Consider the following 27,327-nt stretch of genomic DNA (forward strand, 5'->3'; position numbering starts at 1 on the left):
TAATCAGATTCCTGATAGTTCTGAACAGGATTCAGGAACCTTCTGACCTGGAGGAGTTTGGAACATTTAAGGGGAAAAAATAATTCTTTAATACCCACTTATCAGGACAGTGTGTTCGGAGGGAATTCAGGGGAAATAAGGAGAGGAAAGGAGACATGGCCAGGGAGGGAAAGGGGGCTCTGAAAGTGAGAAACGGCAGCTCACAGTTAAACAAACAAGTTCTTTTAATAGCTCTGCAACTTGAGCATTCAAGTGGATATCATTTTATCCTTAAACAAACAAACAAACAAGTTCTTTTAACAGCTCTGCAACTTTAGCATTCAAATGAATATCATTTTATCCTGCATAATATCAACATCTAAAAATCAATGCAATAACAGAGTTTTTTGTAACATTTTTAGGGTTCTGGTCCCTAAACATTCTATATCTGAACAAGGCATGTCTGCTATTTGGGTTTTGGTTTTTTGGTAGCAATGTCAGTCAGTGAGTCCTAAGGCTCTTTAATTTCTTTTCCATCTTCTTCACCTTCTTGAAGACACGTTTATGCTAAGAATCATCCTCTGGATTTTTTCGTCGTTCCTTAAAGTATTTGCTTTTACAGCACAGATCTTGTCTTGCTGGTCTTTAATCAGCTGCTCCAGTTCAGCCAGCTCAGCTTTTAGTGGTTCCAGAGTGCTGTCTGTGATGCTGGAAGAGACACAAGGAATGTGATGTTGTTGGAAACTTTCAAGGTGCTTCAGGTTATTTAATCCTCCAAGAAAATACATTTCAATACCTGAAAGTCTGCAAAGTATTCCATGGAATCACAGAATCCCAGGATGGTTTGGGTTGGAAAGGACCTTAAAGCCCACCCAGTTCCAGCCCCTGCCAAGGGCAGGGACACCTTCCACTATCCCAAGGTGCTCCGATGGATTCATGTTCTGGTGCGAGACAAGTAAGGCCACAGAAGCTGTTTCAACAACTGTCACTCACACCAGAACACGATGAATCCACGGCACAAAGAGCAGGCTGGGATTTAGGAATGCACTCCTGCCATGGATTCAATATTTACGTTGTTTATAAGTTTTAAGGGCCCCTAAAGCCTGTCTCAAGAGACAAGCCCAGCTGCCTCTGGCCCCACTCACCTCTGCTCCCTCCGCAAAGCCTCCGCGTGCTCCCTGTTCTCCTGGCGCCACATCAGCAGCTCGTTCCTCATGGCATCCATGTCCTCCTGGATGTAATCCACCGTCCTGCCCAGCCTGAAGACATGCTGGCACACAGTCTGAATGGACCCCTGGAACTTCTTGATTTCTTTGGCTACCAAGTCTCTCTCCCTCTTCCTGGATGCTTCTGAGACAACTGGCTTCTCCTAACAGAAGGGACAAACAGGGAAAGCATCAGAATTAGGGAAGACTGCTGCTGCAGGCTGAACGAAGGATGTTTGGAGACTGCAAACAGGGAAGGAGCTGGAGAAGTGTTTATGACAGTTTGAAATGGAAGAGAAGAATTGTGGAATCACAGAATGGTTTGGGTTGGAAGGGACCTTAGAGCTCATCCCATCCCACCCCCTGCCACGGACAGAGACACCTTTCACTATCCCAGGTTGCTCCAAGCCCTGTCCAGCCTGGCTTGGGACACTTCCAGGGATGGGGCAGCCACAGCTTTCTGGGCAAGCTTTGAAAGCAGCATCAAGTTGTGCTGCTGTGTGGCAGCTCCAGGGCACGGCCTCCTCTGAGTTCTCTGCATCAGCCCCTTCAAGATGCTTCTCTCCCTCCACTGTCCATATCTGGATTTCCAGCTCCTAATGCTGCTCCCAACAACAGCACTTCAGAGCGAGAACAGCCATGGTTACTCCCTGCCTTGCACTCCTGTTCACGGCTGTAAAACCATACAGGCTGCAGGTGTGGCCTCCATAAACCCCACTACGCCAAAGGAATTTGGGCTTGTGCAACTTCCCTCATGTGCAGCCAGCAGAGTCTCCATGGTGCAGCTCCTGAGGCCTCTCAGCTCACTGCAAGTCAAATTCAGAGCTTGCTCCAGTGGCAAAGCCAGCAGGAGCAAAAGGATGCTGTAAAAAGAGCAGAGTGATGCCACGCTGCTAATACACTGGAATAATCTTATTCCAGCAAAGCCATTAAGGAAAAGCCCACTGGGATTTTCTCCTCCATGAAGAAAAAACAACCTCGTTTTTCTTTCTTTCCAACACTCCTGCAGGTCAAATCCCCAAAGCCAGACACACAGAGCTTGAAGTGGAGTTTATTTAAAGTAATTCTGTTGGTTTATTTTATGCCAAACAACTAGAAAGGCCTTTCCCTGCCACCCCAACCAGAGGGCGAGCCAATTCCTAGGCACAATTCCTGCTAAACGCAGAGGTGGCAGTGCTGGGACGGGGAACCCGCCCCGCTGTCCCCTCCTGCCCTCCTCCCAACTGCCTGGCTTCCTGTGCGAGCTGGGGCTGTTTGCTCAGCTGGCTTTTTGGAGGCTACAGGGCCTCCTGCCAAGCACACTTCAGCAGCCCTGGGCTGGCTGGAGGACTGGGGACACGGACAGATGTGTGCGAGGAGAAGGCTTCGCCGAAGATCTGAAGGCTGAGCCTCGCTCGGGGCTGCTGCCCGTGCTGTGCCACACACACGGCGTGGGGAACGCTGCATTTCTGACTCTCCTGGGAGTTCCTGTTTGCATGGTTCCATTAGGAGCTGGGCTGAGGTGACAAATGCTGCTGAAGTCACCTCACGAGAGCTGGCTGAGCTGTTAAAAACAACACAGCCCCGAGTTCCCTCCTGTTCAGGCCGTGCCTCCCTCACAGCAGCAGGTGTTCCATTACACCACACCAGCCACAGGATTCAGGGCTTTTCTGGAACCATCCATGCCTTTGCTGTCCTTTAGGATGGAAGAGCTGCGATCTCACAGCGTTTCAAACCCTTCTCTCTCTATCCTGACTCTTTTTCTACTCCTTTTCCTGCTCTGTACTCCACCAAAGCCAGAGGGAAGGTTCAATCCACAGCACTGCGTTTTCCACACGGAGCTGGCAAGTGAACTGTGCAGACAAGCACCTCCAGTCCATCAGCAGAGCTGTATCAGGTCCAAGAGCTTCCCAGGAAGACATCCCATTCCCTTGTTTTTCCTCTCCTAAGTGCTCCAAACCCTCACCACTCTCCTCCCCGCCATCCATTATCTGAAGGCTCAGCCAAAAAATAAGGAATTTATTTCACATCCAGCTCTCTCAGAAGGGAGAAGACTCAGCCAATCCATTATCTGAGGGTTGTTGTGTGAAAACTTGCTTCATTTCTATTTTCCAAATGCCAAGTTTTGGGATGTTTCCCAAGGCATTCTGCTGGAAAAGCTGGCAGTCCGTGGCTTGGGAAGTGCACTCCTCAAGGGATAAAAACTGGCTGATGGCCTGGCCCAGAGAAGGGTGGGGAATGGGGCCATGTCCAGCTGGGATTGGTCACCAGTGGGGTTCCCCAGGGCTCAGTACTGGGCCCAGTCCTGTTTAATATTTTTATCTTTATCAAGGATGAGGGGATGGAAGCTGCAGACACGGAGCTGGTGGGATGTGGATCTGCTGGAGGGCAGGAAGGCTCTGCAGAGGGATCCATGGGCCGAGGGTCAGCAAGGCCAAGGGCCAGGTCCTGCCCTTGGGCCACAACAGCCCCGCGGGACACCGCAGGCTCAGGGAAGAGCAGCCGGGAAGCTGGAAAAGGCCCGGCAGTGTTGGTGACAGGGCTGAACACGAGCCCGGGTGGGCAGGAGGCCGATGGCCCCGGGCTGTGCCAGCCGCGGTGTGACACAGCCCCAGGCAGGGACTGTCCCCGGGGCTGGCCCTGTTGAGGCCCCTCCGGCCAGAGGGACACCCAGGAGCTGGAGCGTGTCCAGGGCAGGGAACGGAGCTGGGAAGGGGCTGGAGTCCCAGGAGAGGCTGAGGGAGCTGGGAAGGGGCTCAGCCTGGAGAAAAGGAGGCTCAGGGGGGCCCTTGTGGCTCTGCACAGCTCCTGACAGGAGGGGACAGTGGGGGGGGTCGGGCTCTGCTCCAGGGAACAGGGACAGGAGGAGAGGGAACGGCCTTGGGCTGGGCCAGGGCAGGCTCAGGGTGGACATCAGCACCCATCGGAAGGGTGGTCAGGAATTGGAATGAGCTGCCCAGGGTGGTGTGGAGTGCCCATCCCTGGAGGTGTTCAGGGAACACCTGGATGTGGCACTCAGTGCTCTGGGCTAGTGACAAGGTGGGCATCAGTCACAGCCTGGACTGGATGGCCTTGGAGATCTTTGCCAACCCAAATGATTCTGTGATTCTATTTCCCATCCTTGTAATGCTGCCATGACCTCTCCAATACCCAGACAGACCAAGCAGCCCCACTTGCCTCCACAGGGAAGTATAGGATCAAAATAAAAAATAAAACAGAAATTAAAATCCCACAATTCAGTAAAGAAGCAAACCAGAATAGTATGCTTTAGATACAGAATATATCTATATACAGATCTACACAGGTCTGCAAACACAGGTCCAGCTCACAATTTGAAGTATTCCAGGCTAAAATAAATACACAGCTGCTTGAAAAGCTCAAGTGAAAGAAAAAAATTTGGAATATTTTTCATGAATCAGTTTCTTAAAGTGTATTAGTAAATACTGAAAATTAATTCCAGTGTCCCTGTAACTCCAGCATGTTCTTTGTGCAGTTGAATACTTCAAAAGTGAGATTAAAAGGAGAAAGTATTATGCAATCCAAAGTCAGTCATGGAATAACAGGATTGCCACGGTTGGAGAAGACTGGCATTGCAAGAACTGAAACATAACACCACTAAAAAAATCTATTAAACATTATTTGAAATAAAAATCTAGTAGATATTATTCATTCACGTTCATCAATAGGCTTGTTTAAAATAAAACCAAAAGAAATTTAAAAATTAGGAAGTGTCCTTGAAACACATATGATATTGAAGTGGTATAAGAACTCCCAAGTTTCAGGAAAATCCAAGAAAAATTTCCTCCCAAGATTTCCCAACCAGAAGACACAGCAGCTCAAACCTTGAAAATCACCATCAATTCTTTGTCTCATTAACACCTGTGCTAATGATCCCAGAATCTGAGAGTGGTTTGGGTGGGAAGGAGCCTCAAAGCCCATCCAGTTCCAAGCCACACCATGGGCAGGGACACCTTCCACTATCCCAGGTTGCTCCAAGCCCATCCAAGCTGGCCTGGGACATTCCAGGGATGAGACAGCCACGATTTCACATCCTGCAGCTCAAGGCTCAGAATTATCACTGTGACACTCTCAAGCTTTGCCAACTCATGCTGATTTTAAATAATTAAGGGGAGAGAAATCCATTAGTGCCTGTTCCCAGCTCCACAGTTCCTGCTATGGGTTAAAACCTCTGGAATGATGGCAGATGGTTTCCTGCAGCCAGCGACGTGGGCGGTACGAGCCCAGGGTGCCACCTTTGCTCACTCTGCACAAAGGCGTAACAGGAGATTTTCAGCCGGGAGCAAAATGCCTGAATCCGAATTGTTCCAGGCTTTTTCATTAGGCCCTACACCTCAACCAACTCCCCTTTCACAACAGCCCCAGAATCAATAAATTATCCCCGTGTAAAAGGCTGGATCACTTCTGTAGGCCCAACACGTTTCCTTTCCTTCGTGTTTTTCATAAGGCACCAAGATAAATGTTTACTTTGGATTCCTGGGAAAAAGGCTGCTTTTCCCATTACCTCAATGTGAGCAGAACACAAGGTGGACTCGGGTGCAGCGACCTGAGAAATCTGAAAGCAGGAATTTTCTTTTTTAATCAAGAAGGTGGAAATTATCAACAAGGCTCCAGAAGCCACCAGAATTTCAAGAAACAGCATTTGCCTACTTTTATACACCTTCCTCTTTGTTTCTTTTTTTTAATTAACAAGTTTTTTAAATATCAATTAAATTAGTACAAGCATCCATCAAGCATTTCAATAGTTTCTACAGTCCCTTTTAACACTATTATTATGTCCCACTAGGAAAACAGACCCAAGTAATCACAGTTTTATTGAGCTCCACCATTTTCCCCCACCTCTTTCTACAGAACAGGGCAGAAACTTCATTTTGGACAAGTAACTGGGATATATCCAGTGCAAAACCAACAAGGTGGGGTGCTTTTTTTATTGTATGAAATATATTTTTTGATCATAAAGGGTGTTTTCTTTTCCTGGTTTTTACAGAGTCTGTGTTTTAAGTAGATTGTAACTATCCACCAGGGATCCCCATAAGAAACCATTTCACAGAACCAGGGGGGAAACAGTAAATGTTAAAGCATTTCAAATGAACAGGATGCTTTTTCTGCTGATGCCAGGTATGGGGTTCAGGCACGGGCCAAGGAGTTGGAGACACAATGTTCTTTATCACTGCACTTCCCACAGTCAGTCTGACCTGCTCCTGAGCTGGAAGGCTCCACAAGAAAATAAAAGAATGGCTCTTTCAAGAGAGTTTTTTCAATCTCTTTTTTTTTGGAGGGTGGTGGTTTTCCACATTAACTGGAGTTCATACTCGATCCTTCCAAAAAGAGCTGGACTTTTCACCTGTCGATGAACACCCACTCCAGCCCACACATCCACCCTGCTTTCCTGGGGAGAAGTCAGTTCCCAAAACCTCCTGTATTTGGGGCAGTATTCAGCACACAAAGCAAAATTATGGAATCATGGAATGGTCTGACTTGGAAGGGACCTCAAAGTCCATCCCATTCCACCCCCTGCCATGGACAGGGACACCTTCCAGCTCCCAGGCTGCTCCAAACCCTGTCCAACCTGGCCTTGGACACTGCCAGGGATCCAGGGGCAGCCACAGCTGCTCTGGGCACCCTGTGCCAGGGCCTGCCCATCCTCCCAGGGAACAATTCCTGCCCAATCTCCCATCCATTCCTGCCCTCTGGCAGTGGGAAGCCATTCCCTGTGTCCTGTCCCTCCATCCCTTGTCCCCAGTCCCTCTCCAGCTCTCCTGGAGCCCCTTTAGGCCCTGCAAGGGGCTCTGAGATCCCCTTGGAGCCTTCTCCTCTCCAGGTGAGCACCTCCAGCTCTCCCAGCCTGGCAGCAGAGCAGAGGGGCTCCAGCCCCGTGAATCCTGAGCCAGAGGAGACAAGCCAGGAGATGATTCCAGCTGAAATTAGTGATAGCAGAGGACATTAATTCACCCATGATGCCACACTGGTGCCAGTTCTGCCCAGCCTTCCCTCTCTCCTCACACTCCCTGTGTCCAGAACCTCTTCCTGCCGAAAGAGCACTCTTTCCTGGTGAAAAAGGACTTGCAATAAACCTGCTCCTTGTATTAAACAACTTCTCTCCCCCCAGGCTGTGCCCCAGCACCTTGAAAGATGTGACAGGCCCTGTGCTGTGTCCTTTTCACACTGCACCCTCTCCTGGGGAGAACCACAGCTGCCTCAGCACTTTTACACATCCTTTGTGTCCACAGATCCATCTGCTGTCTCATTTGGATTTATAGTGCACCCACAGGACAGGAATTCCATGGTTTGGGGCACAAAGGAGCCCTGACACCAGGATTATCCCAAGAGTGGCCAGAGCCCTGTTCCTGTGCTCACAGCTTGCAGCACAACTGCTCGGGGGCCACATTTTTGTTCTCTGAGAGCTGGGAGCAGTGTGTAAGGATCCTGGAGCACACACTTCCTCCATCTGAGCTCCTGTGCTTCTCAGCTGCTGGGTTAAAAATCCTATTTCGGAGGAACTGTGTGCTTGCACCAGAGATTTCCTGCTGAATTAGCATCACATCACCATCAACAGAGATGTGAAAGAGGTGAAAACCCTTCCATGGGTAACTCCTCCTCCATCTCCCTGTCAGCATTCCTGAGGACACACCAGGCTGGCAGGATGCTGTGGTGAGAATGATGAGCCTCCTCCAAATACCTAAATGCTGCCATTTCTGACTCCAGCTGCTGAACACAGCACATTCACTGCACGGACTGGAGGGCACACCCAGATGTGCAGCTGATGGATTAATGTGAAAATCAGTGACCTGCAGCTCTTCAAACAAACAGAATCAGCACTGATTAGATCTGTCCTAAGCTCTGAAGTGCATAATGTAGCACACTGGTAATTCAAGTTAATATTGCCCAGGTGCTGAGCTATTCAATACCACTTGTTCCTCCCAGAAGCCTCCAAGCTGCTGCTTTTCTGAAGCCCTTTTGGTAGTGCAAAGATGGGAATTCTGTTATCCCACTTGCTTCAGCTATTTAATAACCTGCCTACGTTTTTCCACACATCAAATAAATGAAGTGGAATACAAAATGGAACATCTGTTTCTTTCTCTGGTTGACATTAGAGGCTTAGATTCTAAACAAATACATTTAGGAAGTTTTTTTAGGAATTTGTTAGGCTGAACACAGCTAATCAAGGCAGCAAAAATCTTGTGTATTTCCAGAATGACCTCTTTGTTTGACCTCAAAATTGTGTATATTGTTTTAAGTTTCTGCACATGCAAAACCTAGATGATGAAAGTCCCAGTTTTCTTTCCTTCTCCCTTCTTTTCCTTTATTAAAACTCCTTAAAAAGCAAATGCATGTTTGGGAAACACAGCACAGAAAGGGTTTTGGAGGAATGTTTTTAACATAAATAAATGTTCCCCAGGCATCAGCAGCTGGAAGGTGTGAAACATCCCTGAGAGGGCACCAGCGTTACATTTGGATTAAGCATTAATCCACCAACTTCACCTCATTTCTGGTTGATTAATCCCCAATAAATCAGGTGGATCCACTGATCATTTTTTTGCTGAGAGTTAATAATGGATTAACCAAAAGTTCCAGCACTCAGCCTGCTATTTTTCCCTCTTCATTTTCCCACCTGGCAGAAGATCAAGGCTCTAAAGACTAATGAATAGAAGTGGGAAAACATTTAATTTCTTTTGGATGTATTGAAAAGTTTAATAAAATGAGGGAAGATGAACATTCTAGTGACAGAAGGAAGATGGTTTCAAGTATTCCCTGGATTTTTGGATACCTTACTCCAAAAGTATGGCAGCACCCTTAATTTTACTCTGTGATGCACAAAAGAGTTTGGAATACAGTTGCATCCTGATGCAGAAGATACTTCTGGAGAGTTTGATTGAAAACAAATTAAATAGACAGAGAATCAGTCCCAGAGGAATGCTTCCACATTGGAAATTTGGTTTTTTTTTTGTTTTTTTTTTTACTTTTACTGTCACAGCAACTCCATTCTCTAAAATCATTTCCCAGGATTCAACTGTGTCTCTAGCTCTTGTTTTCTGAACTGTCAAGTGCCTGTCACACACTCCAAGCATTTTTAATCATCTTTTCCCTTCAACTGTACTGTCAGGAAATCTCTGGATCACAATTTCAAGAAAACCACACTTATCAGTGAATCACAATTTCAGGAGAACCACACTCCTCTCTGGATCACAATTTCAGAACTAGACTTCTCTCTGGATCACAATTTCAGGCAAATCACACTCCTCTCTGGATCACAATTCCAGGAAAACCACGCTTCTCTGTGGATCACAATTTCAGGAGAACTAGACTCCTCTCTGGATCCCAACCACTTCCACACCATACTCTGAAAAGCAGGAGCAGCAGAGGAACCTCCTGCAGTAGCAAGCAGTTGCTTGGCCAGGCAATCCCATGGTATTCCAGGAGTTTGGGCAGGTTTCCACGTGATGGACTAGGAAGTCAGCAGGTTTTTTTCCAGAATTAGTTGTCTATTCTCGGCATGGCTAACGCAGAGCAGGGCTTCAAAAGTGCAACAAAAGCCAAACAAGTGCTGAGTGAATGTTTCAGGGGCTGAAAACCAGCGAGGGGACTAACAGTGATTGTAGAGGGTCACAATTGGCCATTTAAAAATATTTAAGGGGTTAAAAAGGGACTGTTTTAGTTTGTTACTCTCAGTAGGAAAAAAAGCCAACCAGAAAATTTAGCACAGGCACCAGAGGAAGCTTCCTGAGCTTGAAATCCATGTGACTGTGTAAATCCTCCCCCATTATCCTGTTCCATGCCCAGTGTTGGACAGGACACACCACCAAACAGGGCAGCCCACGGTGAGGGAGTGCTGAGAGACAGCATTCATGAATTCCTAATGCTCTTCCCAAACTGAGCTGGGAACTGATGATCCAACAGCACCATCTAGTTATAAACCCGGGAACAGGGACAGCTGCATGGCTTGGGCTCAAGTGCCAGCTCAGGACTGAGCTTTGGAGCTGCTGCAGAAACAGCAGAATCAACCCAGAACCCTTCTTTGTCTCCAAACAATTCTCTAAAGGCAGATTTTCACCAAGCAGAAATCTTCCCATTGGATAAACTCATGCCAAGCAGCCAGAGGGGTTTCAGAGACCACAGACACCACAAGAAGCACATTTCTAACAAATGGATGCAATTCAGCAAGTTGAGTAAAGCTAAAATCACTCCTAACAGATTATGGGCAACAATCTAAAGGTGTTATCCTCTTTCTAGAAGGGTTCGGTTTCTTCAGTTGTAGAATTATCCCAGAGGAATTTAGGCTGGGAGGGACCTTAAAGTGCATCCATCCCACCCCCTGCCATGGCAGGGACACCTTCCACTGTGCCAGGCTGCTCCAAGCCCCATCCAGCCTGGCCTTGCACACTGCCAGGGATCCAGGGGCAGCCACAGCTGCTCTGGGCACCCTGTGCCAGGGCCTGCCCACCCTCACAGGGCAGGATTGCTGCCCAATATCCCATCTAACCCTACCTGGGCTCATCAATCCCAGCCCTTGCAATACATGAAAGGAATTTTCTTCCAGGCCTGGATCTCAGCCAATCCCAAACTCCAGAAAGGAGGATAGTCCCCCAAGAGTCAGATCTGCCATCCCAACTTTCTCAACGTGCTAGAAAAGAAAGTAAAGCCAAAAGAGGCAGACGGGAGTCTGCTTCAAGAGTCTTCAGGAGACACCACTGATTTCACAGAGCTCTGTGAACAGCTGACAGACCAAACACTACAGACCATTCCTGAAAAGCATACACGTAGGAAAACCCTACAATACTGAATTGAGATTAAAATAAATGTGATTGGAAGATATAAGAGCTCATGGAATGCATTCACCTCCCCCAAACATCATGTACTTGTCTAATTTTGTGAGACTTTTATCACTGCAGTGCCTCAGTGCCTCTCCCCAGCACACCAAAATGGATTTAGAAACTTTCCATGGGATCAGAGTCCATCTCTGTGCCTTTGCTGCCTCCCATACCAGGAGCTCTGCAAGACAGACAAAGCCAGAGCTCTCTGTTGCAACAGGAAGACACTCAAATGTGGGGGGCTCAAGCTTTTGCTTCTGGTTTGTGTTCACTACTAGATCCTTCCCACACACTTTCTAAGTGATAAAAAACAACAAGAAACCCCTACAAAACCCACCAAAAACAAAACCTACCCTCCCCTTCTCAACCGTGGAAGAAACTACATAAACAAGACAAGACATGACAGAGAAAAGCTTGATCACAGATGGAATAAAACACATTTAAAGCACAGAAAAAGGTCACAATTGCAACATCTCATCTCCCAGTTCTTTGAAGGCCATTGCCACCTCACCCTCTCTGTGGTCTGTGATGATTTCTGTGATGCCTCATAATCCTTCTTTGTTTCTAGGATTCTTTTCACCAGCCCACCTGTTGAAAAAACAGGATTTTTCTAAGCACTGATGGACACTTAACAGTTTTAAACATTCAGAAAACAAATAAAAGCCAACTGTTCTTTTTAATGCAGACAAATTTTAGAACATAAACAGCATTTTACTTTGTATTTTAAACACTGACACACAATGTATTTGTTACTTGACCTTTTTTCTCCCAAGCTTTTCTAGAACTTGTCTTTAAATCCAACCTCGTATCTCGGAGCTGACAAGCTGTACCTGACACTTGAAGAAACGTTAATTTATGAGCTTTATGCAGAATTTTAAATCCTGCTGACATTGAGGATGCATAGAAAATGTGTCCTTATCACAGTTGTAAATCCAGCTGCACAGGAAAACAAGCCTGGGTAAATAAGCTGGTTTTCCTGCAAATGTTGCAAACTCCTTCCCTCAGGAGGGATTTTACTGCTCTGTTCAGCACTTTAAGTGTTGAGCATTTGGTTTAAACCCAGGGGTTGATTCTAGATGTGTATAAATATACATAAAAGCAAACGTACCATGCTTTTGATCCTCAACCAGCTCCACTTCTGGCTCCTACACATGCAGGAAGAGAGCTTTAGTTGCAAAAAGTTGGCATTGCTGTAATATGGAACTATTCAAAAATATTCAGCTGGAGGATATTTCAACAAGTCAGGGAATCGTGGAATGGTTTGGGTGGGAAGGGACCTCAAAGTTCATCTCATCCCACCCCTGCCATGGGCAGGGACACCTCCCACTGTCCCAGGTTGCTCCAAGCCCCATCCAACCTGGCCTTGGGCACTGCCAGGGATCCAGGGGCAGCCACAGCTGCTCTGGGAATTACAGTCCAGCCCCTACCCACCCTCCCAGCTGGGAATTCCTTCCCAATATTCCATCCATTCCTGCCCTTTGACAGTGGGAAGCCATTCCCTGTGTCCTGTCCCTCCATGCCTTGTCCCCAGTCCCTCTCCAGCTCTCCTGGAGCCCCTTTGGGCCCTGGAAGGGGCTCTGAGCTCTCCCTGGAGTCTCCTCCTCTCCAGGCTAGACTTTTCAAAATGTCCAAAATAGGGAAAAAGGTTCAGTCAGCTGCAGCAGGAACAGACCTTTGGCATCTCTGGCAGGGCCTCTGCTGCCTCCACCACGAACTGCTCGTCCTCCTCATCAGAAACCTGCTGCTCCCTGAGCACGGTCGGGGCCGTTTTAGCGCTGCCGCTCCTGTCAGGGACACAAGGAAGAGGGGAATGAACGGAAATACTGAGATCTGTCCAGAACAAACTAAACTCAACTAAAAGCCATCAAAAGATCCCAGAATCCCAGAATCACTGAGGCTGGAAAAGCTTTTCAAGTCCAACCTGTGAGCAATCCCCACTCACAGCACTGAGTGCCACATCCAGGCCTTCCCTGGACACTGCAGGGATGGGAACTCCACATGTTCCCACCATGAGGTGACCATCCCAAACTGGTGATGCCAGAGGAGCTGGGAAGGGTGTGCTCCAAGGAACACCCCCCTCTGCATCTCCCTCTTCCCTCACCTTTCTGGGATTAAGAGCTCGGTGCTCTCCTGACGTTTCACTCGTGGAGGTGCCGGCCTCGCGCTGCCGGGACGGGGAATCCGCCTGGAAGAACAGCGGGAATGGAGAAAAATCATGTTCACAAGTGACACAGCAACACAAGCCCTTTGCTGAGCAAAAACAAAAAAAAATTCAAACATTCTAAGTGAAAAGCAAGTTCAGCTTATCCGTAACACCATCCTTATGGGATGGAGAGAGGAAATGCAATCTTCTCCTCAAAAATTTTAGTAACATTCCATGGGAGCAGTTTATGGATTGAGAAGGGAAGAAAGGATGGAAACACACCTTTGGGCAGGCTGAGGTGGGACATCAGGAGGTACTTCCCCATTTTCAGGCTTGTCAGGAGCGTTCTCTGCTTCTCTTTCTATTAAACAAAACCATATAAAACTAGGGCTTAGCTGGGCTAGGAAAACCTCAGGTTTTTATGACAGTATTTGGAATCTTAGCACTGCACTGAAAAAAACAGTTAAATTTCTTCATTTTTATAAGTTTCTTAATATTGTGAAATTTCCCGCTCTGTGAAAATTACATTATCTCACTCAATGCTTTTGTTTCCTTTAACCTCTTATCTTCCCCTACTGGGATTCTTGGTTGAGGTCGTGGCTACTCCTTGACTGAAGTCTACTCAAAGCATCTAAACTCAGACCAATTATGTTCAAAAATTCTGTAATACATCACAGAAAAGGCAAAAAAGCATTAGAGAAGAAGAAATCATTAATTGATTTATTAAAAATAACTTTTTTTCTGTTAAACATTTTCAACGTTTCTTTTGTCACTGTAATGTTACTGAGCCTGTGGCAAATTAATCTGTAAATACCAAACAGACTGATTTTTCAGAAAAGTTCTATTTATTCTGCAATCTGATCAAGTTAGGCATGAAGCACACAACAGGAATTACATCCAGAACCTGGGAACTACTCCCAGGGCCAGGATAATTAGGATACAGGGCCTCGTTGCTCTGCAACAAAATGTAACTGAAGCAGACAGAAATAATGCTCTAGAAGATCCAGGAAAATCAGTTTACTTCAGCTAATAAAAAATGTTTTATAATCCTGGGCTCATGGAATGCCTTGGATTTGGATCTTAAAGGTCCTGAACCTAAAAAATGAGGGGTTTACAGTGCCTTAGTGAATAAAGCTGAAAAACAAGATCAACCAATAAAATAAAGGTTGAGCTCGATGGTAAAGGTTGGACCTGATGATTTTGGACATCTTTTCCAACATTCATTATTCTTCTGATCCTGAATATTTAGTTCTTACACCACACATGGGGATCCAGTCCAAATCCATAATGAACCTGGGGGTACTCCTCTTACATCCATCCCAATTATAACATAATTTATTTCCCAGATGCATTCTGGGCAAGACAGCTCCGAGAGATGAAAGGGAATTCGCACGGAAGTTCTCCCAGCTGGGGAAGGTCACACAAATGTCTTGGCCATCCATCCATATTTCATTAGGCTGCCACAGCCACGAGGCCCTGGAGGCCAAAGGTGGGCTGGGAACACCTCCCACATCCATGGGATCCATCCTCCCAACTGGCTCAAGCATCTGCAGCTGGAGAGAACAAAAATGCAGCTTTTTGCTGCAATTTCAGCTCCTCCTCCTGCACTTTGCTTCCATGGCTCCATGTGTGTTGTAGCTGGATACACATCCATGTCTTGGGAGCTACATCCAGCTTGGGGGGGAAATGGAGGACTAAGAAAGAATGCAGGGATGGAATTTTCCTCTGGAATCCTGTAAAATGCAAATGCTGAGACTTCCAAATAGTTGTACAAAAAAGCAACGTGCAAAGATTCCCTTCTTCCAGAGAACAAGTCACCAAGGGATTCAGGTGCAGCATTTGCCTCTTGGAAAACAGAAGAATAGGAAAAAAGAAAATAAAAGCAATTGCTTTATCAGGGGATGGACATTTTTCAAGGCAGAAAATGAATCAGATGTGATTAAAACACATGGCAGCACTTAGATTAAGTGCAAATCACCCTCCTTACATCATCTAGCTGCATGGATTTGACCCAGACACTCCAGCTGGGCTTTCCATGGCAGTCACACTTTAACTTTCCCTACCCTTTTGTTTTTCTGCAAGACCTGGTTCATTTTTCTCCTGCAGCTCAGCAGCACCATCCTCTGAAATCCCATCTGCCACACTCTTCGTGTCCACAGCTCCTGTAACAAACCAGTTTATAGTCAAATGAAACCTAAGAGCCAATAAAAATTCAAAATAAAAAGCCATGCTAAATACCTGCTAGGACTTCTTTAAAGGCTACTCTAGTTTAATAAACCCTCTTCAGCGTCAATAAATCACATTCAAGGTGCACAAAGACTTTCTAAATGAGTGCTGATTGAACTCCTGAAAGATGAAATATTCAGTATAAACCTCTATAATTTATCTGCCCACAGAGAAGAGGCATTCCCTCCTGTTGTACATTGATTCATTTCCAATTAATAGAAGATAAAATAGAAAGTCCTGATCATCATCACCGGTGTGCAACATGCATCAGCACAGCTCCAGAAAGTTTTCCTACACGCTGGGTTATTCACCTATGGCAAGCCCACTGTGTCAGAAAAGAAAGAGGGGTAATGCCCCAAAATATTCCTGGCTCTGATAAACTAAAATTTGAGTGCTGCATCAGAGAAAGAGGAGTATCTTAAAATACTCATCCTAAAGTCATTCCCTGTATTAAATTTATCAGGAAAACTGGATTCTGGTTTTGAAGGTACAATCCCATAAATGGGGTGTGTCAGGTCCTTGCAGTTCAGTGCCATATAAAACAAATACTGAAATTTTGGCAACTAAAAGAAGTTATAGGATCAGCTAAGGATCACTAAGCGGTAAAATAAGGCTGCAGTTTTAATGGAATCCAGACAGGGATTTTTCAGCTGCCAAATTACTCAGACTTCACAGCACAGGAGATGTGACATAAAAATTTCAATTTTCTAGCACCAATTTGAATGATGCTCCTAAATTAACACACATTCAGATCCCAAGTGCCAGGACTTTTCCAACGTATTTAAGGTGCCCAAACAGAGTTATTCATTATCCTGAAAGCAGGACTGATATAACTCCAGTATTTTGCCTCAGACACATGGAAACCTAAAACAGAAATCCAAAAAAAAAAAAAAAAAAAAGTGGGAGCTTGGGAAGACATCCAGCAACACATGATCTTTTTATATAAATTAATAATAATGAAATTGGAAAATTAAGTGCATTAAGATTTTCATTAGTCTAAACAGCACCAATTTTTAACCAGAACTGGCTGTTTTTAACAGGCATCAATTCACAGGTGTCACTGAATCTTCTGAACAGAGACATTAAAGTGATTTGTGTACAGTGACTTCTCCTTTAGAATTAAAATACCAGGGGCACAAAGCACTGAAAGGCAATTAGGACCAATCACTGAAATAAGAGGAGGGGGAAAGGCACTGAAATACAGACAGAAATTGCAGTTCCACTGCTGCTTGTCTGAGCTCTGGGTACAAGCCACTTTTATTCTTTATCCAGGAGTTTCTCCAGGCTCCTCCTCTTGTTTTCCTACACAAAGAGATGGCAGTGCTAAGCTAAGATTCTTTTCCTCCTGATGTGCAATATTTGGGATATTCTGAAGACAATTCACTTTCCAGTCAGTGTTAAATACAGTATTTAAAGGTTGAACTACAAATGTTGGTGACATAATTGCAAGGAAGCACCTCCACAGAGAAATAATTTATTTGGAAAGCCTGGACCAACTGTCTATTAAACCAAATTAAAACCATTTCAACCTTCACTTTGCTCTGCTGTAAACATTTAACAAATGTTAAATGTCAGAAATAGTTGCAGACAAGTCCAAAAGCTCATTTAGAGAGTAATTACACAGAAATTACCAAAAGCAGGCTAAATTTCTATCTGCAACTGTGCATGGGGAATGAGAGCAAACTGAACTGAATCTCGCTTCCTATATCCCAAATCCAGGCAGGAAAATTTCCTCTTGGATTCACAAATGCAGGCTGGGAGTACAAACCAAACCCTGACAATAACAGGGATATTTAAGTATTTCTGCTATTCCTAGTCAATAACCCTCCAGCATATTTGATAGAAATAACAATATCCTCCCTGTGGTTACCTTCTCCTCCGGGCTTGGAGCGATGCCTTGATGCTTTTGCTGGAGGCTGCTTTGATATCCTTGCAGGAGTTTCATTCTGGAAAAACAAAACAAAACAAAACAATAAAAGACCAGAAATTTATATAACAGTAGATCTAAATATTATGTCATTATATCTACTTTAAAATTTACTTCCTTGTGTTGCTTTTCTAAGTATTATACAAGCAAATACTGACCTAAGAATTGATGCACACATTTACGTTGTATTTCCCTCACAGCCTGTGGATATTTTTTCCTGGATAAATGCCAGCTATTTTCTTTCATATGAACATATTGGATGGAAAAACAACTTCCAAATGGGAACTAAGAGTATCCACCCTTGTGGAATAAAAAGGTTATTAAAAGGAGGACGATTCCTACAATCACCTCTGTGTTTCAGCTGCATCAGATACATAGCTCCTCTTCAACCTGCTGCATTCATTCCAAAAGAGAAGCAAGGATTTAAAAAGTTGTTGCTACCAGGCTTGCACATACTGTTTCTTAAATGGCAACTTCCCTGGATAAAAATCCTGCCTAATATCCCAAATTCTGAAATACATTTAGCACCTCCCAGGATCTCCTTCCTTATGTGCTTTTTTTTTTTTTTTGCAGTTTTCATCCAAGATTTTTTGTCAGCCCTGTTAACCATCATTAAGGTTGGAAAAAACCTCCAAAATTCCATATTGATAACCTGAGAATCATAAATTCTGCCATTTTTATGCCATCAAAGAATGGTTTGAGTAGAAGAGACCTTAAAGCTCATCACCTTCCACCCCCTGTCCTGGGCAGGGAAACCTTCCACCAGAAGGAAGAGTTTTTCCTCTTTACAAATTCTGGCATGTTCTAAGGAAAACCAGACAGAATTCCAATCTTGAAGTGGTTCATCTTAACTTTAATTCTCCATAATAACATCCACAAGCCCAACTCTGGGGAAGGAGGGAAAAGAAAGCTCTTACCCCACCAGGAGCACATCTGGCACACTGCAGCCCAGCAGCTCTCTGGGTGAGGTCATTATTAGCACAGGTGGGGAGGGAGCTGCCAGTAGGTGCTGAGGCTGCTGCAAGAAGGGATTTGGTCATTTATTTATGTGGCTACAAGCAGAATTTTGTGGAGCCACATGTGCAGCCTGGCAGCAGGTGCAGGGTGAAAGCTGACGTTTACTCACTATGGCAGCACACAAAAACAGAAAGCCCGCAATATTTATGATTGGGGCACTTTCCAAAGGGAGATAAAAGAGGTTATTCCCCTCCAAGACTTTGAAAAGCAGCCACCGGAGCCATTAAAGGGAAATATTGCACTTCATCTCACACCATCCTGGAAAAACACATTACAGCAGAATCCTTGATGGATGCATGCACCCTTCCCAGTCCTGAGTAATTATGTTTCCACATGGAGAGGATCCAGAGCCTTCTGCAAACTATCCAGGCTGCTGATTTGTCCTCATTATTAACCTTTAAAGAGGCCAAATTTCACACCGAGACAGAAGCAAATGTTTGCTGGTGTTTCAGAGCTCATTATAAAATAAGGCACTGTGATTCCCCCCTCCAATTCATCAGCTCTGCTGATGGTTCTCTAATAATAAATAAGAATTAAGTCTCTAATAATAAATAAGAATTAAGTCTCTAATAATAAATAAGAATTAATTAAGAATAAATAAGAATTATTAAGAATAAGAATTAAGCAATTTCATTCCATCAACCCTCCACAGTACTTTTCTTCTCATTAAATCCACAGTGCCAGGAGGTATCTTTCCATCTCTACAACAGAAAACACGCAGGTACAATTTTATATAAGTAAAACCACATACAAGGAAAGACCTCCACTTACTAAGGCCAGTTTGAGTGCTGTGCTGATAAGACTTATTAGGAAAATAGCAATCAATTCTCTTTTCCTTACCTAAAGTCTCTCAAGATGATGTTCTATTGGTATTAGATCCTGCAAATTAAAACTCAAACACAGAGAGATGAGGAAAATCTCTGGTTTTAAAGCAGTTTAAATGATGGATTTCTGATGTAGTGATACCAAAGAGAGAGGGACATTCCCAGCTCCAGAACAGAAATATTTTAGCCACATCCTGCAGATTTCCATGAAGTGATTCTCTCTGCTGTCCTTTTTTTAATTCCACAGTTTCATTACATAACCTAAGTTCCAAGAGGAACAGAAGTTCATTAGGCAGGACTTAGAGGCTGCTTTAAGTGACCACTTCCAGAGCAATAGAGTTTGCAGGGCAAATTCAAACCCATTCTGCAAGTGGCCAGAAATGACAGGATATTACAGAATGTTTTAGCCAAGAGCTCCAGCTGCCATGGGAAACATGGAAGAGACTTTTCCAAGGTGTTTGGCCTCAGGGGGAAATGATTTACCTGTTCTGCAGCCACTTCCAGCACCAGATGCTCTATGACCTCCCCCACCTCTTGTCAAGTCTAAATAATAATGATCTTCATTATTTAGAAGGTCCAAAAGGCCATTTTAAATAAGATTTCTCCCTGAGATGGACTGAGAGTGAACAGAACACGACTCCACCCTGATCCCAAACTGCGGGATGCAAGAGCCAGCCTTGAGGCAGCTTCTGATTGCCATGTGGTAGCCAAATGTCTCTTAATTCCTACTTATCCCTGCTTTCTTCTAGCTCCAGAAAATTATGGATACCCATGTGATGACTACTGCACACTGGGTAACACAAAGAGTTTCTTTAGCAACAGAAAAATTACATTTAAATTACAAAAAGAAAAAGGTCAGCCTTAAGTAGATTTGAAAGCTGGCTTCAATAATTAGCAGCAAAAAAACTGAGATTTGCATGAATAGAGAAAATTTCATTAAGCAAAGTCAGGGACTAAACTTGAAGTGACAGCTTCCTGTACATGTAGAACACTAAAAAAAAAAACCTCTAAATTGATCTGTTCTCTAAAGTAAATGCAGTAAAAAGGTTAATCCTGAGGGGGGAAAAAAAAACAGAGGCTGACTTGTTGGGTACTGCCTCAAACTGTTTCACTTCTATTATAGTGAACAGATATATTCTGTAACTATCTATAGAAAAAATACATATAAAAAGCTACAGAGAGATGCTGAAGATTTATTAATTCTGCAGCAGAGACCACAAAACACGATTCATAATCAATCCTTCATGTGCGCACCAAGTTGTTTGCCTTCTTTTGAATACATTTGTTTCCCTGCCATGTGACTCAGGTGGAGCCACAGTGGTTAAATTGGGGTAAATCCCTGGAAATAAAGGCTGGGAAACTCCTGAGAGGACCAGAAGATCAACCCCATGAAGATCAAGTCCATGGGATGCAATTTCCAATGATTTCCTGCTGGAATTTCCTCTAAATCACTTTGTGCAGCTATCTCAGCTCCCAAAATTCACTAGGCACGTTTTTATGTCATCTCTCCCTGCCACAGCTTTAAAATGATGCCATTTGCCATGCTCTGCTCTCAAGTTTGTGTTTTCATCATCTCAGAAACAAGCAGCCTCTGCTGTTACACAAGCAGGCAGAAGCAGGAATGTCACTTGGATTTCAGGTAATGATTCCAAAGCTTTGGAATCCCTCCCAAAAGCACTTAGGAGGGGAAATGAAACTTTACTGCCCCGCTGCATTATTGTGGTGCCCAAGAGCACAATGAGAGTTTGGGATGAGGCTCAGAATTTCCATTAGAGACCAAATTTGCAGGAAGTTTGACTTGGCCATGAGTATTTGCTGGAGGCTAAAAAAAAAAAAAAAAACTTATTTTATAAGCTCTCCCTCCCAGTGCCAATAACTTAAAGAGTTTGGATGGACGGGAGTCAAGGAAGAGCCATAAATTTGTCATCTCACGGGGAAGACACAATAATGACAGTGGGCCCAGAGACTCCTGCTAGAGTTGGGATCCTGCTGGTTTTTCCTCAGCCTGTGCTGCTTTAGGCTCATTTACTGAAGTCTCCCTCTTTAAACATTTGGCCACGTGGCTCCATAATTCCCCAAACTGCCTCAGGTCATCAGGAAGCAGCAGATGGAGGCACAATGGTGACACAAGCAGCAGCTCCTGCACAGAGGCACTGAGCTGCTCTTCCAGCTGCAAACCATGGACCCTGAAACAACACTGGACTCATTTTCTTTCCAAAACAGTAACTTCTGCTAAAATTCAAAAACAAATACAAAAACCCTATCAGCTTTCCAGGAAAGAGTCTCAGGAATAAAGAAAACTCATGGCAGGGGGTTGGAAGAGATGAGCTCTAAGGTTCTTCCCAACCCAAACCAGTCTGTGATCCTAAGAAGTGTCCAAGATATGAATACAAAGAAATAAAAACTGCAAAATGAAATAAATGGAGTAGATTATTTTTTTGGTCCAAGCTCAGAGAATTTTTTTAATAAATAAACAACCAAAAAACCCAGGGAAGCGTCTACTTCATGTATTTCCCAGCCCTAAAACTTGCTACTTACCCACTTTTCAACCCTACATTGTTTTTGAGCAGATTCCCAAATCAAAATGCAACACTTTGGTTAACACTTTGGTTATTCCTTCCTCCTCCACTACTAACCTCAGTGTCTGGCTGGCACTTGCTGTCTTTAGTTGGCCTCTGTGGTTTTCTATGCATGGATTCTTCAGAATCTGAGGGCTGGAAAGAAATGAACTGGTTTAGATTCAAGAGAAGCATTTTGGTGCCCATCAATCCTGAATTTCTACCAACAGACAAGAAAGGCAGAATAGGAAGTATTTTGAGGAAGTAGAAATAGAAGAGTAACAAAATGAAAGGCAATGAAGAGGTGGCTCTTGGGGCACTTTAGGGCCTGTAATCTTTAGAATATCCAGGAATCCTAGATGGTTTGGGTAGGAAGGGACCTTAAAGACCATTCAGTTCCAACTCTGAGAAGGCCCTCCAGCACCTGAAGGGAGCCAGCAAGAAAGATGGAGAGGGACTTGGGTAAGGGCCTGGAGTGACAGGACACAGGGAATGGCTTCCCACTGCCACAGGGCAGGGATGGATGGGATACTGGGCAGGAATTGTTCCCTGGGAGGGTGGGCAGGCCCTGGCACAGGGTGCCCAGAGCAGCTGTGGCTGCCCCTGGATCCCTGGCAGTGTCCAAGGCCAGGTTGGACACTGGGGCTTGGAGCAGCCTGGGACAGTGGAAGGTGTCCCTGTCCATGGCAGGGGTTTGGAACAAGGTCCCTTCCTGCTGAATGATCAGGAATACAAACATGGAAGACCAATGGAGGAAACACAATCCCAACCACAGCATGGGTAAAGTTCTTCCCCAAAGTAACATTTCAATTACCTTTTTCTCTGCTTTCTCCTTTCCATGTTCCCTGAGATGTTCCCCATTTTCTTCTCTGTCCCAATCTCTTCTTCTCTCTCTGTCTTTCTCTCCTTCTCTGTCTCTGGCCTTATCTTTGTCTCTTCCTTTCAGCCTGTCCTTTTCTCTTCCTCCTTCATGTCTTTTCTCTCTTTCCTGTCCTTTAGCATTCCTGAGGTCGTCTCCTCGCTCTGGGTCTCCTTTTCCTTTGTTTTTTTCTGTTTCCCTTCCTTGCTTGGTCGTTCTGCTTTTGCCTCTTTCCCTCTCTTGTTTTTCTCCTTCCTTTGAGGTGTCTCTTTCAGTTTCTTTGTGTCTCTCTTCATTATTCTTCTGTTTATCCCTCTCCTTTTCTCCTTCTCTGCTCTCCTTCAAATCTCCTTTGGGTTTTCTGTCTCTGCTGGAGCTCCTGTCTTTAATTTCAGTGTCTCTTCTGCTCTGAAGAAAAAGCAAACACTAAAAATTAATTCCAACATATGGCAACTCAATCACACAGTGGCTCTACAAACACAAAAATACTAAAAATACCCCAAACAAATAAATCATGGTACCCCAGTACCTCCCCCAAAATGCAAATGCTACCTCTTTATCCTTATGGCTTTTTTGTTCTTCTGCTTTGGGCTCTCTGCTTTCTTTGTCTCGAGGTTTAGAGGGTGGAGGTTTCCCTTTAGCATCAGCTTTTTCCCCAGCCAAGACCCTTTTTACAGCAGCATCACTGGACAACTTAAAGGAACAGAAAAACACCACTGAAATGAGTAAATTATTTCATTAAATAATTAATGTAGTAATTATTATGTTAAGGTTGTAACAATTCAGTGTAAAAACATAATAATTCTGTGAAAGAATGCAATAATTCAGTGTAAGAACAGCTCCTGCAGTTGTTTTTAACCAGTTATCAAGTTTTGCCATTATTGTATTTCCGTAATCAAAAAAAGCACACTGGAGAAATGACTTTCATTCCATGATTAAGAGATTTGACTGAAAGGAGATAAAGCCAAAGGTGAGTAAGTGAGTAAGTAAGGTTGTTTAAGTCATGCATCTGTATCCCAAAATGTTAAAGGTTTTGAAGCTTCATTTTGTGCTTCAAATCTAATAAATGTTGTTAAAGACAAACAAATAAGGTGAACAACAGTGAACAATAAAATCCTTACTATTCAGAATGCATTTGTGTGGGAAGCTGGCTCAAACTCTTGCTAAAGATCATGAACTCTCTACCTGATGTTATTGTTATTAAGAGGTGACAAAATGTTTCTACTGTGCAATTAATGACAGTAGAGGGGTAATTAAGGCATTACTAAGGAATCATTTGGGTTGGACAAGACCTCCAAGGTCATCGAGTCCAAGCTGTGACTGGTGCCCACCTTGTCACCAGCCCTGAGCTCTGAGTGCCACGTCCAAGTGTTCCTTGGGCACCTGCAGGGATGGGCACTCCAAACCTCCCTGGGCAGCCCCTGCCAAGGCCTGAGCACCCTTTCCATGGGGAAATTCCTGCTGCTGTCCAGCCTGAGCCTCCCCTGGCACAGCCTGAGGCTGTTCCCTCTGCTCCTGTCCCCTGTGTGCATAAAACCTGTATAATTCTGTCCTACCTTATTTAAGCAACACCTCCCAATTGCCTGAAGGAATTCATTGGTTTTCTCAGGCTCGTGTCCAGCCACAACTCGTGCTGGTTTCACTGACAGTGGCTCTCCTGTCACCATCACAACAGCATCGATGGCCTTCTGAAGGAAGTTGATTTTGGAATCCTTATCCTGGTAAAAGAGCAATTAAGAGAAACTTTTATCTCCACAACTATCATGTTTGCTTTAGTTTTACAATTATACTTTACAAACAACCTGCCCCAACTGCCCTTCAACAGAAATTATGTCTTCCAGTGATTACATAAAATCAGAAGTAAAAAATAAAAGATCAAATAAACAAAGTAAAGCCAAGTGAAATTTCACAGAAGTCCTCACAATTAAGTAATCTTCATGATTTCAGTCCTCCTTACAGCTCTCTCCTGTTGATTACTCAGATAAAAATTACTCTCCTGATCTTCTACAAGAGAGATCACAGTAAGGAAGCAGCCGAGTCTTCATCCTGACCAGTTTCGGGAAGAGGAACTTAAGGCTGAGACATTTTCTCCCACACTCCAGGATTTTGATTTCCTCTGCCCGAGCTCTGGAAAACCCCATGGACTTATGGGCTGTGAACAAAATTTGTGAAACAAATTCTCAGAGACATAGCAGCATGTAGATGCAACGAAGACCTGCTCAGGAGCTGCTGGAAATCTGCTTTTTTTGGGTCAACAAGGACACTATCAAAAAACCCAACAATTCAGTTATAAATGACTTAATTTTAGCTATCCTGACAGCAGAAGGAGCAGTCACAGAAATAAACACACACATTAATCAGTGACTAAAACGTGCAAGAACTGGCTGGAGGGATGAGAAGTCAGAGCTCACACTCCAGTTGCTACATTAAACAAACACCATGGGATCAGCTGCCTAAGTGGCAACACACAAACACTGCTTTGTTTGCCAGGAATCAGCAACCAGAGCTCCCAAATCGGACTGGGAGTTGGGGAACTCGGCATCAGCTCAGCCAAAAATCAGTGGAAAGCAGCAAACAGAGAGTAAAGTCACCCTTGGACTTAAGGAGTTTTCAGTAATAATATTAACCTCCTCTTTCAGTAATCAGCCAGTTTTATACTGCAATAAAGCTACTGTGGAATGTATATCCAAGACAGGTGAGTCCTGGGATATTAAACACAGATATTTAATGTATATATCTATATACCGTATTTATATATGTATTTGTACATACACACAAATACACAGAGCAATAAGTTAAGGGCCATGGATTCTCTTGAGAGACCACAAGACTCTTTAAAACCAGAAGTTTGGACACAGATCTATAGGTGTTCACTCCATGGAAAGCATATTATAACCCACAGGCAGGAACTTTTACAACTTCTTCACAAAAATAACAACAGCTCCTTGGTGCTGAACACAAAAAAGACCAAAAGAACCCTGTGGCAAGTTGCAAAAAAACACTGAAAGCTAAATAAATAAGGAAGTCCCATGCCCACCTTGACATTATCTGACTTCAACTCGAAATCCGTGTAAAGTCCTTTCAGAAAACCTGTCACTCTGATCACCTAAAAAACAGAATGGGGTAAGTCAAGAACATTTAAAGCCTCTGCTCAGTAAATCCTGTGTGGCAGCAGGAAATGTATTCTTCACGGAAAGGGTGGCCAGGCATTGGAGTGCAGCTCCCATCCCTGGAGGTGCCCAAGGAAGGCCTGGACGCGGCACTCAGTGGTGACACGGTGGGCACGGGGCACAGGCTGGACTCAGAGATCTCGGGGGCCTTTTCCAAACCTCAAGGATTCTGGGATTCTCTGATACTTCACTATCCCAGGCTGCTCCAAGCCCCAGTGTCCAACCTGGGACACTTCCAGGCGCAGCCACAGCTTCTCCGGGCACCCTGTGCCATCCCCACCCTCACCGGGCAGAACTCCCCCCCCCAAAACCCCACCTAACCCTGCCTCTGCAGGCGTGACCCCCTTTCCTACCGCCACACGTGCCTTTCCCACCCCCAAACTCACCCAGCGCCCCAAAAACGCCGTGATTCACACAACGCTCCGGGCACGCCCCACAGCGCCGGGGCAGCCCCGAGGTGCCCCCGGGTGTCCCACCCACACGCACCCACCTCGCAGATCAGGTCGTGCAGGTAGCGGAAGGGCGGCTTGCTCAGCAGCGCGTCGGTGAGCGGCGGCTTGCGGATCACCTGGCCCAGGGTCTCCCGCGTTTGCCGCGACACCGCCTCGTTCATCGCGGCGGGGCCGGGCCGGGCCGGGCCGGGCTGGGGCTCGAACCGGGATCGCGGCGGGGCCCGCCCGCCCCCGGCCCCGCGCTCCCGGCGTGCCCCGCGCGCCGCCCGTTGCTAAGGGGCGCCGCGGCCATAGCAACCGGCCCGGCCCGCTCCGCCCTCAGGGGATAAAAACCCGGGAAACAGCCCCCAAACGGCCTTAAAAACGGTGAAAACAGCTCCAAAATCCCCGGAAACAGCCCCAAAAACGCCGGAAACAGCCTTAAAAACGATGAAAGCAGTCCCCAAAGCCCTGGAAACAACCCTAAAATCGCTGGAGACAGCCCCCAAATCCCCGGAAACAGCCTTAAAAACGATGAAAGCAGTCCCCAAAACCCTGGAAACAACCCTAAAATCCACGAAAACAGCCCCAAAACCTCCGGAAACAGCCTTAAAAACTATGAAAACGGTCCCCAAAACCCTGGAAACAGCCCCAAAACCCCTGGGAACAGCCTTTAAAACGATTAAAACAGTCCCCAAAAACCTGGAAACAGCCCCAAAACCTCCGGAAACAACCTTAAGAACTATGAAAACAGCCCCAGAATCCCCGAAAATAGCCCCAAAACCTCCGGAAACAGCCTTAAAAACGATGAAAGCAGTCCCCAAAACCCTGGAAACAGCCCCAAAACCGCCAGAAACAGCCTTAAAAACTATGAAAACAGCTCCAAATTCCCCGAAAACACCCCAAAACCCCTGGAAACAGTCTTAAAAACTATGAAAACATCTCCAAATTTCCCAAAAACAGTTCCCAAAACCCTGGAAACAGCCGGAAACAGCCTTAAAAATGATGAAAACAGTCCCCAAAACCCTGGAAACAACCTTAAAATCCCTGGAAACAGCCCCCAAAACTCCAGAAACAGTCTTAAAAACGATGAAAACAGTTCCAGAATCCCCGAAAACAGCCCCAAAACCCCTGGAAACAACCCCAAACCCCCCATAAACAGCCCCAGAATCCCTGGAAATG

At 45.1% G+C, this 27,327-nt stretch overlaps 1 protein-coding gene across 2 annotated transcripts; it reads right to left on the reverse strand.

Moving 5' to 3' along the window:
• Positions 1–206: 206 nt before the first annotated feature.
• TRAF3IP1 (TRAF3 interacting protein 1) lies at positions 207–26,402 on the reverse strand. 2 transcript variants are annotated; one of them, XM_053948297.1, is made up of 15 exons: positions 26,205–26,402; positions 25,582–25,650; positions 24,101–24,262; positions 23,097–23,237; positions 22,500–22,952; positions 21,764–21,841; positions 17,230–17,305; positions 15,218–15,295; positions 13,416–13,494; positions 13,092–13,175; positions 12,663–12,774; positions 12,099–12,135; positions 11,502–11,578; positions 1,125–1,348; positions 207–687 (listed from the first exon to the last, which is right to left on the reverse strand). In XM_053948297.1, exons 1-15 carry the CDS (start codon positions 26,325–26,327, stop codon positions 522–524), a joined length of 1,959 nt encoding a protein of 652 aa, XP_053804272.1. In that variant the 5' UTR covers positions 26,328–26,402; the 3' UTR covers positions 207–521. The 2 variants fall into 2 exon arrangements, with proteins under 2 accessions (XP_053804272.1, XP_053804271.1); XM_053948296.1 differs by having other exon boundaries at positions 15,197–15,295.
• Between the last annotated feature and the right edge of the window lie 925 nt (positions 26,403–27,327).

Source organism: Vidua chalybeata, chromosome 7, assembly GCF_026979565.1.
Source record: "Vidua chalybeata isolate OUT-0048 chromosome 7, bVidCha1 merged haplotype, whole genome shotgun sequence".
NCBI lineage: Eukaryota > Metazoa > Chordata > Aves > Passeriformes > Viduidae > Vidua > Vidua chalybeata.